General features: G+C 41.0%; 2 protein-coding genes across 2 annotated transcripts in view; one reads left to right on the forward strand and one right to left on the reverse strand.

The window, feature by feature from the left end:
* fig4a (FIG4 phosphoinositide 5-phosphatase a) overlaps nucleotides 1-4,633 on the reverse strand; it is a 68,535-nt gene extending 63,902 nt beyond the window's left edge. Inside the window, exons 1-4 of the mRNA XM_069686032.1 lie at nucleotides 4,474-4,633; nucleotides 4,189-4,310; nucleotides 2,428-2,526; nucleotides 597-720 (exon numbers count right to left, since the gene is read on the reverse strand). Coding sequence (XP_069542133.1) covers nucleotides 597-720; nucleotides 2,428-2,526; nucleotides 4,189-4,251 — 286 coding nt within the window. The 5' untranslated portion in view covers nucleotides 4,252-4,310; nucleotides 4,474-4,633. The remainder of the gene's footprint in view (nucleotides 1-596; nucleotides 721-2,427; nucleotides 2,527-4,188; nucleotides 4,311-4,473) is intronic.
* A 386-nt stretch (nucleotides 4,634-5,019) lies between these two features.
* On the forward strand, nucleotides 5,020-17,726 carry ak9 (adenylate kinase 9). The gene is made up of 36 exons (XM_069657579.1): nucleotides 5,020-5,035; nucleotides 5,145-5,233; nucleotides 5,708-5,771; nucleotides 5,862-5,914; nucleotides 6,021-6,117; nucleotides 6,194-6,306; nucleotides 6,402-6,554; nucleotides 6,715-6,837; nucleotides 7,686-7,760; nucleotides 7,918-8,019; nucleotides 8,162-8,301; nucleotides 8,408-8,730; nucleotides 9,061-9,179; nucleotides 9,911-10,058; nucleotides 10,148-10,244; nucleotides 10,348-10,436; nucleotides 10,538-10,597; nucleotides 10,747-10,941; nucleotides 11,129-11,265; nucleotides 11,420-11,626; nucleotides 11,705-11,980; nucleotides 12,081-12,199; nucleotides 12,802-13,021; nucleotides 13,103-13,171; nucleotides 13,256-13,471; nucleotides 13,675-13,893; nucleotides 14,053-14,269; nucleotides 14,368-14,569; nucleotides 14,637-14,783; nucleotides 14,874-15,091; nucleotides 15,299-15,495; nucleotides 15,706-15,875; nucleotides 16,802-16,900; nucleotides 17,084-17,186; nucleotides 17,306-17,420; nucleotides 17,518-17,726. The coding sequence occupies exons 1-36, from the start codon at nucleotides 5,020-5,022 to the stop codon at nucleotides 17,724-17,726; spliced, it is 5,196 nt and encodes a 1,731-aa protein (XP_069513680.1).
* Nucleotides 17,727-18,106: the final 380 nt, after the last annotated feature.

The following is an 18,106-nucleotide window of genomic DNA, read 5'->3' on the forward strand; positions in this document are numbered from 1 at the left end:
AGGAAGCGTGGTCTTTCTTCAAAATAAATGCACATGGTAAATCTTCACAAAAATCTAAATCAACACAAAATTAAAAGTTCTTGATTGGTGCTTTAAGCATGTGATGATGATGTTTTAGCCATACAGAACCATATTTTAAGATAATTCCTTTAGTTTTATTTAATGTATTCAGATACATATTGTGGTTGAACTGGCAGATCAGCACATTATAGAGGACTGGACTGTTGGCCTTGACGGAGGTCTGCGCTTCTTGAATGCATTTCTAGTTACTTTCTTTTTACCTGAAATAGGAAAGTAATACAAATATAAAAAGCTTCTTTCTGCTCCTGAATGTGTCCCTGATGGTCATTATTGAAACCTGAAAATTGAACATTATATACACAAAGGTAGTAGCAGCTATATTGTAGTGAATTACATTATACTGCCAGGTGTTCCTTAAATTATTATGTTTTTCCATCTCTAGCATTTACAGCAATACGTAAAACTAGGTCAAAAAACACAGCTTTAGAAGTCGTACTTTAGAGATGAGGACAGTTTGCGTTTAACAATGGTTGTTGCTATGCCAGTGAGGAAGAGAGTTCAGTCTCTGTACTCACCAACAATGCCAAAGGCTGACACCGCCCTGGACAGGCCCGAGGAACCCTTTTGGCCAATTTTGGTGCGGTTTCCAAGGTCCAGACGGCCCAACAACTCCCGAACCTCTTGCTGGCTGTAGACATGCTACAGACAAAATACACACACACATGAATATTAGAATAAGCAGTTTCTGTTTCTTTATTCTTGAGCATAGTTACCATCTGGCTCTTTTTACTGCACAACAACAGGAGAAAACAGGGAGTGATTTATTTCTTCTTTTAAAGAAAAGCTGCAGCTTACAGGGGACTTAATTAATGACAAATAACTTAATTTAGAGCAGGTGAAACTTATACAATAGAATTATTCTCTGTGCAATGAAAAGAAAGTGACTAGCGGGTCAAATCAATGGCTCCAAATTTTCTACAAAAGGGTTTGGATTGATCCTCAACAAAGGCAATTTGTTATCCAAACTGCTTTTGCAATAGTGTAATTAATCAACAGTTTTTTTTATTATTATTCGGTCGTAAAGGACTTTGCATGTGAGTTATCTGTAGCTGTAGCTTACCTTTCTTCTTCCATATCATAGATTTTACAGTCTTAACTAAATGGAGTAATAACGTGCTATACATGCTACGGTATTTGTTTGTGTAAAGTCCCTTTATTGTGGGTTTAAAGAGCAGCTCCAGTCATGTTTTGGTACATATAAAATGCTCTGCTTGAAATAATAAATTGTGTCCGATGTGTTTTTTCTGCAAAATACGTTTAATTACCTTGCAAAAATCCTCCCAAAGCATCTCCTCCTTCTCCCTCATTAAAAATTCCCCAATCTGCATAGTCCCCGCCCACTATGCAAATTTCCAACCGCCCCGTCCGTCGCAAAAACAAAACACGTCTCTGACATCGTTTAGTGGCAGCTTGTTGAAGCTTAGCTAGCATGAAATGTACTAATTAGTAGTAACATTATTGTTAGTCAGTAGTGAGTTTGCAAAAATTACGATGACGGATACAGCTGGCTCGCGCATTGCCGAAGTGGTTGCACATAATGATATGCATAGGCTCCTTAGGTTTGTGACGTCTCAAACCTGCCAATCCGAAAACGTGTTGTTCAGCCTGTCCTTGGTACACTGCAGTTTAAAAGCAGACAGGCCCAGCCATGGAGATGACTGCTGATGTTGTCCCTGATATGTCTTGTAGCACATGAAGAACACCACATGGAGATGTTTACAAGGTTAAATACTTGATTTTCACTGGAGGGGGTCTTTAAAAACATTATTAAGTCAGTGAGAGCTAATAAAAGTATTCAGTTATTTGGCTCCGTCAGCTCACTGTTAAATCTTAATCTCATACATATAGCAAGGTACTAAGGAACTGTTACATTATGCCAGCTTTCCTCACATATGAACTGAGACATGGTGAAAAATGAGGCTGCGTTTCCAGCTTTAAATCTGCTCACCTCCGCATTCTTAAGCCTCCGCCCCCTGTTTAAAAAATACTCTACTATGCCAATCAAATGGAAAACAAACAGGGGTTCCCAGGGTCGGTATAATATCTGCAGCAACGAGAGCGTGGGGTGATGGATATTTAGTCAGAGATGCTTCATTATAACAAACACATCATAATCACCCACAACACGAACAAACAAATCAACTCCCCGCTCATAGATCCTGGTAATGAGCAGTGGAGAAGTAAAGGAGGTGCACTCAGCAGCACTCATCAGCTAAGCTGTCATACACAATACACTCGGGACAGGCTGAGGGATTGTACAATTTCCCCCCAAGCGTACTGTACTGTATTACATAAGCATATACTAAATTAGCACTGTAGTAACTCGGGTCAGAACTCAGCACTTGCCTTATCGTCGATTATCACCAGGTCCTTGGGTTCTGTGCGGTCAATCTTAAGGACTCTGTGTTTGGTCTGTGCCTGATTGGTCCCCACCAAAAAATACCTCTGAAAGGAAAAAATAAAAGGATATGTTACAGGGATGATGTTTGCTATGTTGCCTGCATAGTTTTACCTGGAAGAGCGTGTACACCGAACACAATAACAATCCTTTAACTAGTGTGATTGCATGATATTTTTGGTTGGAGCAAGCAAGCACGCTTTCTACAGTCTCTTTGTTAAAGTCTCACTTTCAGAGTCCTTTTTTCTATAATTTGCAACATTTTCTCTCAACAATGAGCCACCCAGGCAGAAATGAAGAAGAGAAGTGGAATCATACACAAAAGAAATCCAAGATAGATGTATTGTATAATCATATATAAAAATACCCAATGCTATTATAGAAGCTAAGAGTACATGTGGGCACAGCCCAAATTTGAGCTCCACATTCGAATATGTTCCTTGTTAAGACTTGTGTCTTCTTTGTCAGACCTTTTTCTTGACAGTCATTATTTTTCTCACACTGACTTTGTGTGTTGGCTTAAGATTTTCTGTCCACCAGAGAACATGAAATTGGAACACCATGTATCAGTACAGTCCGTGATCATTAGAGAAATTTTGTCCTGTTCCACGCTTCCAATGAGCCTTCTTTGTCCACAATAGTTAGACAGTCAGTTTATCCACAGCTCAGTACAATGGGTTGGCTTGTGATAACTCAACTATGACACAAGTTTTCCTTCCTTACTGTCTTGATCTTTGTGACAACTGATGACGGACAAATTTGAACATTTCTGTTAAAATTAGTCGTCAAAAAACATACTGGCAGAACAACATGCTGATAGGAAAGCTAAGCTAAACTTAACCATCAAATGCACATATTAGGCTTATGTTTTCCAGGAAAACGTTATCTTTCTGATCATCCAGACAAAGATGCACTCCTCTATAATAAACAACAGAGAAGTTATGGTGAATCAAAGCAGATTGAGGTATACACTACCAGTTAAAAGTTTGGACACATTTTCTCATACAAATGAATAGGAAAGTGTGTCCAAACTTTTGACTGGTAGTGTAGCTTGGTTAGCAAACCATAATAAAAACTCTTTTGCTGCCATCTAGTGTTTACCAGCAACTAATCACAATCCTACATGAACTCTCCATCCTCCTCAAATCTTGTGTTCACATCTGTGAACTTGTTTAAAGTTATAGATAAAGCATGACTGTATCTTTACAGTTCCTGTGAGGAGTTTTTCCCAGGTTATGAAACAGACTGAAATTAATTCTGATTACTCTAAATGACCTACAAAAGACAACCAGACCAAGATTGATTATTTCTATATAGTTATTTTTAATGTCTTGAATTATGTCTGCCAGGAATAAGTTAATGCGCCAAGGAGTCTACAGAGACTGTGGTTGTGTTAAGTTGTTCCTAGTTGTGTAAAACAGTTGTAATCATTGCATTAAAGAAACAAAGTGGGGCTACGTCTTTAGGGGGGAAAAGAGTGGACATATTTGTAAATATGAAGCAGCTTGTGGCAAATTAAGAACTGGTGTGCTCAGTTTGCTTTTCTTTGACCAAAAATCGTAGACAAATATGCATTTTTTAAGCATCAACTTTAACATGATACAAAATATGTCATGTAGAGATCTAGTTTCCTACTTGCAGGTGCAAGACGCTATTAGCCGACTGATCGGAAGTCAGGATAAGACAGTGATACAACAGAATAAACTTACGGCTCTGGTTTCATACAGAACCATCCTCTGGATCCCACTGATGAGAGCTGTAGCCTGAGGCATGTTTAACACTGTAACGTTATTCTCCAAATAGTCACAATCCAGAGGAGACAACAGGAGAGCTGCAATGAGAACGACACAATATGGACATTACTACTTCACATCTGGAAAACATAGAACGGGTATAGTAAACATATTTAACCCTGATACAACCCATAGTAACTCTGTTATTCTGTCCTTTTTGGCCCTCAGCATTTCCTGACCAAGATAAGTAACATCACTCACCACAGATTTAGCTAGCTAGCCGCGTGAGCCACAGACCATCCCCATGGTTGATAACATGCATCTCCTCTGTCAGTCAAAACAGATTTTTTGAACGTTGTTAATAAATTACATGTGTATGTAGCCTGCACAAGTTATTTCAGCGAGCACATAGCAGACTACAATACGAATTTGTTTAGTCATGTGACTGTCAGCGAGCTCATGTCAGCTGATACGGTGGGTCGCAGAGTCAAAAAGCCCGAATGGAAAGTCGATTCATAATAAACGCTTTTAGTGCTCATATTTGCCTTATTTGTCTTTCACTATCAGAGTGGCAATAGCTGTTTATAACTGTTTATAAATGATAATACACACACAACTCGGAAAATGACGTTCACGTAATAAATAAATAAATAAATACGCAAACGATCCCACCTCCCCCCTTAAGTTTGTTAGTTGCTATGGTGACCACATTTAACGTTAGGATACGTAGGACAAGGTAATGTAGGCTAGTTCATGCTAGTAAACATCGACGACAAAAGTTGAAACGGGTCAAAAAAGGGTTTAAAAATGTCTCAAGGCCACGGTACGTAAAATGATGTTTAATATGACAGTTATGTCGCCTTCACGTATTTCTCTGTTTTGTTTATGACCTTTAATTTCCCCTATGCACTGATATTACTACGTTCATCTAGACCATTTAGTGGACAACTTAATAGAAGATGACGCTGAGAGAGAGAGTCTTCTTGCAAAACCCACCTGCTTCATTATAATTGGAAGACCGGTAACTGACTCTTACACACACACACACACACACACACACACACACACACACACACACACACACACACACACACACACACACACACACACACACACACACAAACACACACACACAGACAAATTAACCAGAAATGTTTCCACTTTACGTAAAACAACAATGTTCGAAGTTTTTACCTCCTAATTTCACTTCAGCATACACACAACAAATGAATGATGGGGTTTGTCTGTTCATTGTGCAAAATATGCATGGAGCATGACACTATTCTGTTAAAGAGAAAGTAGTATCAAACATGTAAAAGTCTCTCTTTTTGAACAATATACAGGGTATGAAGTAACATTATCTCAGTCACCATTCCATGCACAAATATCCTGGACACTTCTTTCACCATCCATCACATTTAACCCACAGAACAGAAATACTGTTAATTCCTTTGCCTAATACCTTCTATGTCATTTAGTGCATTGTTTTTTTCAGGGTGTTGGCAAATCCACTTTGGCCAAAACACTTGCAGAGTCCTGGAAGTGTATCTTAATTGATGGTGAGTACAACAGCTATATTTTTTGTCTTTTTTCCCCTTTCTTCCCCTGATATAATTCAGTTATTCTCATCAGCTTTAATATTATTTCAGATACAGATCTGCTCGGTACACACATCAAAGATAAAACAGAGCCAGGCTTAGAGGTAAGTATCACTTTTGGTGTCAATGGACAGCATGGTAGACTCTCTCTTTTTTAGGTCATGTGTTTTCCATAAATATATTTTGAATGTTTTTTTCTGACCATTTCAGCACTTGAGTATCTTGTCCGAGGGGAGAAGTGTACCAGAAGAGTTGATGCTCCAGCTGATTCTTGAAAGGCTTAACTCACCAGACGTGGAGCACTATGGTAAATCGTCTTTTTAATGCACATCATTCCGACCACTTTGATTACCATTATTGATGATACATGTGTTGTAATACAGGGTATGTGTTGAGCTGCCTGCCGTTCATGTCAGAGGAGTGTATGAAGATTCCTGAGCAGATTAAGCTGATCAAAAACCTCAAACTGTCTCCTGATTTCATCATCAACATCAAGGTTATTTCAGCTGTGCATTACATCAAGCAGCAATATACTGTATATATCATATTTATACGAACCTCTTTGAACTTAACATTTCCATCTTCAACCAGTGTCCAGACAAAGACCTGGTTGATAGGCTGTCAGGTCTGAAGCAGCACCTAGAGACAGGGCAGCTGTACGGCAGGGATCAGTGGGAGCGTGAGGAGGTGTTTAACAAGAAGAAGGAGAGCAAGGATGAGGAAGAAGAGGATGAGGAGGAGCAAGTATGGCTCACACATATAGTCATCTTGATGTTAGAGTTATTCTATTACGATTCGTAGAAAATAATTATATCATTACTTATATTTGCTTCTTACTTTTTTAGTTCTGACAAAGCTTTATTGTCCATCGATTCCTTGTTATCACAACCTTTTTTTATTACAGGTTGGAGAAGAGGAACTCCAAAAGGAATTCATTGACCAGATGGTTCGGTCACCAGATAAATTACCCTCAAATGCCTTTTCTAGAATCCAGATGTACAAGGATACCATGCTCAGACCGTTGGAGGTGAGTTACCCAGGGCTGACACGTTAAATATATACTCTTAAGATTTAAGAGTTAAGAAACTATCTATCGCTGAATGAGGTAACACAATGGTGATTGAGCCTACTTCAAAAATAAGTGAAAATCCAAAAAAAAAAGAAACAAATTTGACGCTCAGATGAAGGCAAACAGTCTAAAAACGAATGCGGCCGTCAGCGAGGAAAATCAAGAGTTACAACTGTAACTTGGATTGATTAAATTGGGAAATTTACTCCCGCAATTACCGTATATATCGCCAAAGGTGCCACCAAAGAGAACGCAACTGATATCTTTGAGATTGACTAATAAACGTGTCATTCCCCATACAATATGCAGCTTTTAGTTTGGCTCATCACTTGAAATGAAAACATTGATGTCTTACACAATATAAAAAAGTATATTTGTTTTAGGATTATGCGCAATCACGTGGTACATTTTAGATGTCTCTGATTGGACAATCAGGCTCATTTTTCTCAGGAGCCAGAATTTAGAGCCTTTATTTTACCTTTTTTTAGAAAACAACCAGGATGTTTATATTGTAATGGTAACTAAATATATGATATGATATATTCTTACTGAAAATGTTGGATTTCAGCTTATTAAAAACTTGGCTTTTGGTTTATGTTTCTATTTAAAGGGAGCCAGGGTTTCAAATGTATTAAAGAAAGATTACTGTCCAGTGAAACGGTCATTGTTTCATTTTTTCAGACAGATTAGCAGACAGACTATCACACTGATCTAAAGACTTTTTTCCTATAGGGGATACATTTATTTGCACTGACTGTATTGCTTTAGAATTTCTATAGAGCCTAAGTTAATTCATATTTTTTCAGGACTACATGACGAGCCACAGCCCCCTCTACCTGTTGGAGCTGGATGGAAACATGACACCTGAAGAGCTGCACTCGGTATAAAACACTTGGGATTAATTAGCCTTCAGCAGAAAATATGTGCTACAGTATTACAAACAATATTATAAGCAGTACGATTCTATGTGTTTGACCATAAATGTGCATGTTTGAATTTTGTATGGCAACTTCAGTCTGTTAAATGTTTTGTCTCTAGTGTGTGATGTCCCGTCTTGGATCCATGGCAATAAAGCGTGTCTCCATTCCAGTCCTCCTCTACCCGACTGATGAAGAGGAACTGCCCGAGCACATTGACACGGTCTGCCCTGATTATTTCAAACAGCTATAAACACCAAGTTTATGCTGATGCAAGAATAAATGTCGCTTTGGTTCCCCTTTCCACTAAATCCACTCCAAGTTTTGCGAAAGCTATTCTGATCCTAAGTCCATCTTTTTTCCAGGAGGACCTACTGAGACTCATGTCTTCCTCCAGGCCAGTGGCCCCCGGCTTTAGATGGAGAAGGAGCCGCTGGGGCCGAACTTGCCCTGTTGCTCTGAAGGAGGGCAAGGTCATTCCTGGCAGGCCTGATTTCTGTGTGGGGTGAGCCATCTTGTGAAGGCCTTAGCCATGTGTAGGAATCTATCAAAAAGCTTCAAGCGGCACTGGCTAAAAATATCAACCAACTCTCATTTCAACCTCTCTGCAGCTTCCAGGACAAACTGTACATCCTCTCCTCTCAGGAGGCCTACCAGAAGTTCATCACAAACCCCCGACCGTACCTACTTCCTCCAATGCCCAGGCCTCCATGCAGAGTTTCCATCATCGGACCTCCACAGGCAGGGAAGAGCACTCTGTGTAAGCTTCTAGCTGAGCACTACAACGCATTGCTGCTTGATGTGGAGGAGTTGGTGCAGCCGGTTTGGGCCAAGGTGGAGCAGGAGAGGCTAGACGAAATCAAGGAGGAGACAACAAAGGTTGCTATGGAGAAAATTAAGATGAAGATGGAGCAGGATGGCGGACAGAATTCAGGCAAGTTGAGCTTCGTGGATGATGATGATGTTCATCACCATCATAGCTCAATCAGGCCTTCAGAATATATTGTATTAACAATTAGTTGTACTTTTAAGACATGTGTCTTACACTGTTGTGTGTAAAATATTAATGTGAATTCATGTTCTGACATGTTATTTCATCAGATGACACCAGATCTGTAGAAGGTAAGACATTCAAATATAACACATGGTTGAAAGGTCTTGCTTTGTTTTGCTTGTTGACTTTTAGAGCTCAGTGTGAGAGATTATGTAATGTACTGGGCAGTTTATACTTTATTTGGGTGCAAATATTTTCTGTTGTTGTCAGTGACAGAGGATCATCCAGAAGTACAAGCCATGGTGCTCAGTGCACTGGAAGAGGCCAAATACATGGACACATTTCCAATCGGCTTGTATGCTGAGGTACTCGGGAAACGTATAAAAGAGGTATGGTACTTTATATGTACACCCATAACATTATGACCACCTGCCAGATATTGTGTAGGTCCCCCTTTTGCCGCCAAAACAGCCCTGACCCGTCGAAGCGCGGACTCTAGACCTCTGAAGTTGTAGAGTAGGGGCCTCCATGGTTCGGACTTGTCCAGCACATCCCACAGATGCTCGACTGGATTGAGATCTGGGGAATTTGGAGGCCAAGTCAACACCTTGAACTCGTTGTGTTCCTCAAACTATTCCTGCTATTTTTGCAGAGTGGCATCGCGCATTATCCTGCTGAAAGAGGCCACTGCCGTTAGGGAATACTGTTTCCATGAAGGAATGTACTTGGTCTTCCTTCCTTGGACTCCTTTTGGCAGGTCCTGACCAGTGCAGACTGGGAACACCCAACAAGAGCTGCAGTTTTGGAGATGCTCTGACCCAGCCTTCTAGCAATCCCCATTTGGCCCTTGTCAAAGTCGCTCAAATCCTTGCGCTTGCCCTTTTTTCCTGCTTCCAACACATCTACTTTGAGGATAAAATGTTCACTTGCTACCTAACATATCCCACCCACTGTCAAGTGCCATTGTAGCAAGATAATCAATGTTATTCATGGCTGATCGGTGTATATGAAAGCTATTCTGGATTATTGTTTGCCTTTTTTAACGTTAAACCTAACAGTGAATCACCTAAAGTTTAACTTAACCTTTAGATTGAGATGTACGATGGTGTTGATGTTACAGATTGAGGAGGCGGACAGTAGTGCAGAAGTCAGGACTGGCTGGGTGCTGGACAACTTTCCCAAGAACTTCTCCCAAATGAACGAGTTACAGGAGGCTGGAATCCTGCCCGACATCCTCTTCTGTCTCATAGACAGTGATGGGAATCAGGGTACGAGACACACAACTTCCTTTATATGGAGTTGAGTGTATATTGTGTCAAGTCAATGTAACTTAATCATTAATCAATGTGTTGATCAGTTCTGAAGAGATTGTACGAGAAGAACAAGGACAGTGTGGACGAAGCAGTAAGGAAGGGGTTGCTGTTCAAACAAGCTGAGAAGGAGAAACAGGCCTTGTGAGTGCATTTGCAATGTGCAACGACCATGGACAACTTTGTGGGGGTTTATGTCTGTAACTGGTTGTTTACACAGCTTGAGTGTAATTTCTCTCCATTTCAGAAACCAGAAGGAGCAAGAATCAGAGGTAGAGGCCACACCTGCAGAACTGCAAACAAATCTAGCGACGGTTGTCGAAGAAGAAACAGAAGGTACTGTCTGCTGTCTCAGTAAAGCAGCCAATATTAACAGCAGGTCCCTGATCCAGTAGAATTAAACCAGCATTGTTTTAAAGTATCAACTTCCTTTTTAGAAAATCCTGATAAATCTGAAACAACCAGCCCTGCTCATCCCGACATCGATGAAAAAGAAGGTAAGACATTTTTATGCTGTTGTTAGATCAGATTTACTCATTTCTACAGCATGGATCTGTTTTAAATAACTTAAAGGTTTATCATCACATATTTTTTAAATTGCAGAAGCAGCATGAAACTAACTTTTTCCCCATCTGCGTTGCTCAAGCTGTGGCACCACCTGATCATTGGGAGTTGGGTTACCCAGACAGCCCGGAGATGAATGACTATAAACTGCAACTTCAACAGTTTATGTCCGAATGGGAGCAAATGAAGTCCACTTTAATTGTCGCCCACTCAGCACTTGAGATTAGCGACAAAAGCCCCGAGAATCTGCTTCAAGAGATGGTCCTTCAGATGGAGAGTGAGTGTTCACATCACACCACAATACTTCGAGAAGCCGCATCAAAGTGATGAAGCAACATTTGTTGGACATTTAACACTTTTTATCCCTAATATATAAAATACTGATGTGATTTCTCTAATAATGTGACATCCAGTTCGTAAGGAAGAACTCCTAATCCAAGGTTATTTATATGCTTGATCATCAGAACCCTTACAGTATGTATCGTGGGAGCTGTCAGGGTTGGACCTGGATGAGGAGACAGAGGATATCGAGGCCTCAGCTGAGCTGGAGAGAGCCGAGGAAGGCAGCGATGAAAACTATGCAGCAGAGGAGGAGGACGAAGTCAGTAAACAAACAAGTCTTGACCTAACTAGGTTTATAATCCTGTTTATAATTTAGAAAATGATAATAAATGATGATGAAGAGATAGGTCTGCTTTACTGCTTTAAATAGTACAAACAATAGTTTAACAGCATCTCCTTCCTCCCTTTGAAAGCAGGGGTACTCAATGGCCAAGAGATTATTAGGCGACACAGATCATTTCTGCCCTGTGGCCTTAAAACACCATAACGTCCTGTGGCCCTGTACGGATGAAATCGCAGCCAAGTACCGTGAGAAGATCTTCTACTTCTCAAGCCTAGAAGCAAGGGACTCCTTCCTTCTAAACCCTGCACACTTTGTTGCACAGACTGAGCCTCTCAAGGTACAAGCAGACAGAAGAAAAAGTCATAGTAAGGAAAATAGTATTACCTAATAAATCCCTTATGTTCTTCCACTCAAGCCTCCTGCCCTGAGGATACTTTTGCTCGGCACCCGAGGGTCAGGCAAGACCACTCATGGAGAGTGGCTCGCTAAGCAGCTTGGCCTCTTCCATGTTCAGTTCAGGGAGCATCTCCAAATGCTCATCATGGCCAAAACAAAGGCGCGGGTACCTTCTGCTGATGAGGTGGACTCTATAGAGGAGTCTCATGAGGATTTGGAGCCTCTGATAAAGGAAGCAAAGGGGGTGGAGGAAACAGAGATGGAGGATACCTCTGGTAACATGAAAGACATAGAGGTCAGCTGTGTTAAACTTTCTCTTTCAGAATTAGTGTGATGAATTAGTATAATTTGGTGCTGAATTACTGTGTTCTTGCTTATATGTGATTCTATTGCAGGACTCAGTGCTGACAGATGAAGAACAGGCCATCAGAGATTACCTGTCTGATGGAGATCCTCTGCCTACGCTGATCCTGGATAACGTCATCGAACCATTCTGGAAACAGGAGCCATACATGTAGTTGTACACACAAACACACTCTCAAAAACACACCCTTCTTTCCCCTCTTTTTACCCTAATAAAAAGATTGTTATTTTTTGTTTGCTAACTTGCTAACAGTAAGTAGAGAAGATTCATACACCTATAAAACCTGTGTGTTTACTTTATGGTACGCCTCGCTTAGAATAAGGAATGGACTAACCTGTCTTTGTCTGAAGAAAAAACAATTTACCAGCTGCTCTAAAGCTTAACGTGTTTGTGCTAAGCTAAGTTAGCTGACAGCTGGCGGTGACTTCATATTTACCATACAGACACAAGACTAAGGTATCAAACTTCTCGTCTAATTCTCAGCAAGAAAACAAAGAAGTATATTTCCAAAAGTTTCCAACTGTTACTTTCATGAATAATTTAGGCAGTAAATCCCCCAATCTCTCGCACTCCCTGTATACTTTCATCGCTTCTTAAAAATGCTCACAAACTGAAATATAAACACATATTTTACACTGTTCTGACCAACACAATGCACATTTTTACATACTTTGCCACTATGTTTGTGTTAAGGTAATTTGGCTCACACCTGTTAATACAAGATATTTGTTAACCCAACTTACTCCTTGTAGGTCTACAGGTTTTATTTTGGAGGGCTTCCCACACAATCCTGAGGAGGTGCAGTACATGCTGCAGCAACAGCTTTTCCCTGACGTTGTGGTTATCATGGAGGCGGATAGCTCAGATGTTCAGAAGCGTCTGTTACCGACACACCTGGAGAAATGGCGGGAGCGCCGCAACCGGCGTGTTGCACAGCTGAACCTCCTTCGTGATCTACGTGCAAAGACTCGGGTAAATAAAAATGCTATCTGGCTTTACAGTGACTATAGACTGTAGGTGGAAATATGATGTGATTTTTTTTCTTTGGTACAGGAGGAGAACATTGCCAAGAGAAGAGCTGAACTCATGGCAGAGGAAGATGCTAAGGAAGCCGAAGCAAAGGTAAGCAAACTTGTCATAACCAATAACCTCCTATTTCCATCACTGCCTAACCTCCCTCCTATCTCTGATCCCCAAACACATCAGTTCAGGTATCACAGCGATAAAGAGGATAATGAGGAGGATGAAGCTGCAAGAAACATAGAGGATGAGATAGAGGCCATGCTGGCGGAGGAGTTTCCATTAGAAGAGGATAATGAAGACACTGAGAATGAGGAGACTGAGGAGGCAGCATCAGAGAGGCTGGAGATCGAGATAGAAGAGCGTTTTGAGACGGATGAAAAGAACCTCATTACTGTGACGGTACAAAGAAACATAGCACAATTACTGGGCCAGACATACATATTCGGTTTTTATTAAATATTTACTCCAGGGAAGGTCAGGGGAGTTATGTAAGCTGCATGTATAACAGAGGATTTACACTTGTACAACCCTTACCATATTTATTTTCCAGGCTGTACCCTAGTTATGCTCAAATATTCTGCTTTGTGCTGTTTTATAATCAGGAGCTCCTGCGCGAACAAAACATACCCAAAGTGTCAGTAAGTGCATCTCGCAAGATCCGGATCGTGCAGCATCAGCTGCTCCAGAAAATCCAGCCGCTGCTGACCAACAGGGAGTCACTCTTCCAAAAATGCCAACCCATCTCAAACAGCCTGGCAAATAAACTGCTGCTCTCCTCGTACAAGCTGCACAGTGCCTTTGGCTGCTGGGACCCAATAAAGGTAGGAATTACTTCTTTTCCCTTTCCTCTTCTTGAGGCATGTGTGGGAAGATTTTCGTCATTAATATTAGTTGTAGAAGTTATTAAACACTCATACATCAGTCTATTTTGTTCTGCACTTGGTGCATTTTTATGACACATAAATATCCCCCTTCTGCAGCTATTCAAGGAGCCAGACTTGATCCAGCCTCTGCTGTGGCCGCTCAATACCTCATATCCCCTAATCTTCCATCAGTTTATCTACTTCTTTGCAACTAAGGAGAACCGCAACATATTTATGCTGAACCCCTTGAAATACCTCAGGCAGCCAAAGCCCTTCCTGCCCCTTCCTGTTAAAGTGGCTGTTTTTGGGCCACCCAAGTCTGGAAAAACAACTGGTAAGACTCTACAAAGCTGGAGAATGATTGACGTGTTTTTTCTTTCATATACCTTCCCTAAGGATGTCTATTTCCCTAAGATTGTTTTTTCTCTCTAGTGGCACAGACGTTTGCTAAGAAATATGGCGTGGCTCGGCTGTCCGTCGGCGGTGTCATACGCACGGTGCTTAACACTCAGGAGCACTCTGATCTGGCTGTCCAGATGAAAAAGCATCTCTCCCAGGGACACGTTGTGCCTGATGAACTGGCCGTCCAGTGTCTGGAGGTGGCGCTCATGAGCTCGGTCTGCAACACCAAAGGGTAAGCTGCACGCTGCACTCTATTATTCCTGTTTTTGAAGACGATATTTATTTGTTTGGGTTTCCAGGTACGTGTTGGATGGCTTTCCAAAGACACTAAAGCAGGCAGAGTTGATGAGGTCTCGGAGCATCATCCCTATGATCGCAGTCGAGCTGGAGTTGGACACAGCTGAGGTGCTGAAGAGAGGCCTCTTGGACAAGATGAAGCCCAACAAGTCAGGGAACACACAACAATAGCAACTACTGATAAACATTTATGTTTCAGGACTCAAGTCTCTGATTCCCCCTCTTTCCTCCCACTGCAGGCCTCACCTGATGCATGACAGCGCTGAGATCCTTCACATTCAGAACTCCTGTTACAAGCAGGTGGTTGAGCCTGTGAGGCAACACTTCCAGCAACAATATCAGAACTGGATCCCGCTGGATGCTTTAAAAAGCCAATGGTGGATCTGGAACAGCATTATAAAGGAGGTCAGCATCAGCATGAGGTGTATCAACAGCTACCTGGAGAGGATGCACAGCAGTAAGTACTAGAGCCAATTCTGCATTGACAAAGCCTTTTACGCCTGGGGTATAAAAACATGGCTAATACTGTATGCATTGACAACTTTAATCCAAAGATGCATTTAACCTAAGCCTTCATAGCAGTTTGCAAAACGTGCAAATGCAGCGACAGGAATAAAACTAAAATAACCAGAAAAATCCACTTAATAAATTTTTAATTGTGCAGGGCAAGCAGCCTGCATCAACAGACTGTGCATCACACTGAAGGAGCTGCAGCAGCACCTTGGAGAGTTTGGCCAGCACTGTCCTGTCTGCCTGGCTCTACATCGCCACCTGGTGGACTGCTCAGAAATTGCAGCCTTAACTCATGCGGCGGAGTACAGGGAGCACTATTACAAGATGTGTGGCAAACACCATTTAGAGGTCAGTCTAGTGGACCTGCAATTTTAAAACACACACAGATGCTCAAATGCACAAATGGGTATGAAAATGGTGCCCAAGCCGAATCAAGCAGATTCTTCTTGCCATTTCAAATCGTCTTGCCTGATTTCTTTCCTCATCCAGTGGGTTTCATTATTTTTTTAAATAGCATATTTGACATGCAAATAAATTATGTCATGTGCTCGTCAACAGCGGTTCCTGAGCACTCCAGATCAGTTTGTGACTCCTGGCTGCCCACACACTCTACCACAACCCCACCTGCTGCCACGAAAGCTAACTGAGATTCAGGTGAAGAACAGATTCCCACAGCAGGCCGAGATGAAGGGCTTCTGTCCGGTCACTTATCTGGATGGAAGGCAAAGGTAAGATATTCATCTTCGAGTTCAGATTTTACTCTCACTGTATGTTCTACTCAAGTTCCAACTCTAATGCTCACACATCCATGACTAGGCATGTCTTAGACATGATGTCTGTCTGTCTGTTTAAGACATCTAATAAGCCAGTGGGAAGGGACTCCTTAGCAATGCAAGACCAGCTCCAGTCATGTTTAAAGACATATAAAATGCTCTGCTTGAAATAATAAATGTAATCACCTTGTTAAAATCCAGCGCACCCTCCAACCCCTCCTCGCAAAAACAAAACACATCTCTGCAATCGTTTAGTGGCAACTTATTGAAACTTAGCTAGCTTGAAATGCAGTAATTAGTAGTATTAAGGTTAACGTTAGTAGTCAGGCGTGTTTTTGGATGACGGTTACAGCTGGCTCGCACATCGCTGAAGTGGTTGCCATAGGTTACACATAATGATATGCATAGCGTCACCCCGTCCATTAACGGGATTGGCTCCTTAGGTTTGTGACATCTCAAACCTGCCAATCTGAAAACGTGTTTTTCAGCCTGTCCTTGGTACACTGCAGTTTAAAAGCAGACAGGCCCAGCCATGGAGATGACCGCTTATGTTGTCCCTGATATGTCTGGTAGCACATGAAGAACACCACATGGAGATGTTTACAAGGTTAAACACTTGATTTTCACTGGAGGGGGTCTTTAATATGTTCCTGTGTGAACCAACCAAACAGTTACTTTTTGGATTATTTTAAAAGAAACAAATCAAACTCTTGTCAAGTGCAAAAGTGTATTTTCAAATATGTCAGTGTTTGTTTGCATATATGACTAGCACTAGTTTATAAATTATTTCATAGATTTTTTTATTTAAAATAATTATAAGTTATTTTACCCACTCTAATGATCCCTGAAATTTTTTTGATATGTATTTATTTCTCCATGAGGTATGAAGCCCTGATTCGGGGAAAGATGGAATATGTTGTTGAATACAGAGAACGGATCTACATTTTTGAGACAAAGCAGAAACAGGACAAGTTCTTAAGGTGCAGCACTTTCTCTTTGTATATTTCACAGATGTGTTTGAGTTAGTTATGTTTCTTTCAGTTAATTCAGTTGTGCGTATAAAATATTTTTGTCCTACGGCTTTTAATAAAGACTGTAAAACAATGTTGGCCATGATAAGTATTAATCTAAAGGTTGGTGTTGTTGATGTATTACCTTTGAAGGATTCCTGAAACCTACTGGGATCAGAAGCTGCCCAGTAAAGTCCCTCCTCTTTGTGAGCCTGTACCTCTCACCGCCCTTCCCACATTGGGCTACCTGGAACAGGTCAGACACTGACTGAAAAATCTCATAGTATTCTGTAATAATGCTGTCTGTGAATAATTTATAACCTCAAAATTCTATATGTGTATGTTTGTGGGGTCTGTTTGGCCCTTGCTTTTTAGGGTGTGGCAGTTGCAGTCATCAAGGCCATGACGGCTGTTGGCTGTCTCAAACCAAAGTATCCTTTCATCAGTATACAAAGATCAGCCCTCCAATATGTGGCCTTCTATCTGAAAGGTAAGCCAGATGTGGAATTGCTAAAACTTGATTATTAGGATGTGAAGTGCTAATGTTGGATTAGTAAAATTCTCAAAGAAATCTCATATTTTTACAGCTTTCAACCCCAAGAGCACAGACTACACCCGCCAGAAGTACAAAAAGAAACTGGCCTTGTTTGAAGAGAACTGTGCGCTCATTCCCTACTTGAGCTCAACAATGAGGGGGAACTACAGGCCGCCGAGTGAACGTCCAATTGACTTTGAGTTCAAACTGAATCGGTTCCTGGCCTTGGGAGACTTTCTGGGGGCTGAAAGTGTACTGTAGCTGTTTTGAAACTGCTATTTAGTGTGAAGAACTGCGTGAAAACAAAGTCATTAGGAAGTAAGCTGGTGTCCGAGTTTATTTTATCAAAAGTTGAATGTAATAAAATATTTTCATCTTAGTTGTCATTACTTTAATCGTGGTTCTTTATATATTATGTACTTATTGTAGAATGTTTCATATTTCTCAGCGGTATGAACATTGATTTTAGCTATACAACAGTTCTTATTCTGTCAATATAATCTAAGATACTCCAAATTAACTGTTAATATATGTACTTAAATTCACTATTAATACAGAGTAATATGTAGTGGATATTGTCCCCTGTTAGCAGTAAGTTGCTCTGCTGCAGTGTCAAGTGTCTGCCTTGAACATATGACTGC

Source organism: Semicossyphus pulcher, unplaced genomic scaffold, assembly GCF_022749685.1.
Source record: "Semicossyphus pulcher isolate SPU_LCO1_2020_fin unplaced genomic scaffold, fSemPul1.0.p SCAF_11, whole genome shotgun sequence".
NCBI lineage: Eukaryota > Metazoa > Chordata > Actinopteri > Labriformes > Labridae > Semicossyphus > Semicossyphus pulcher.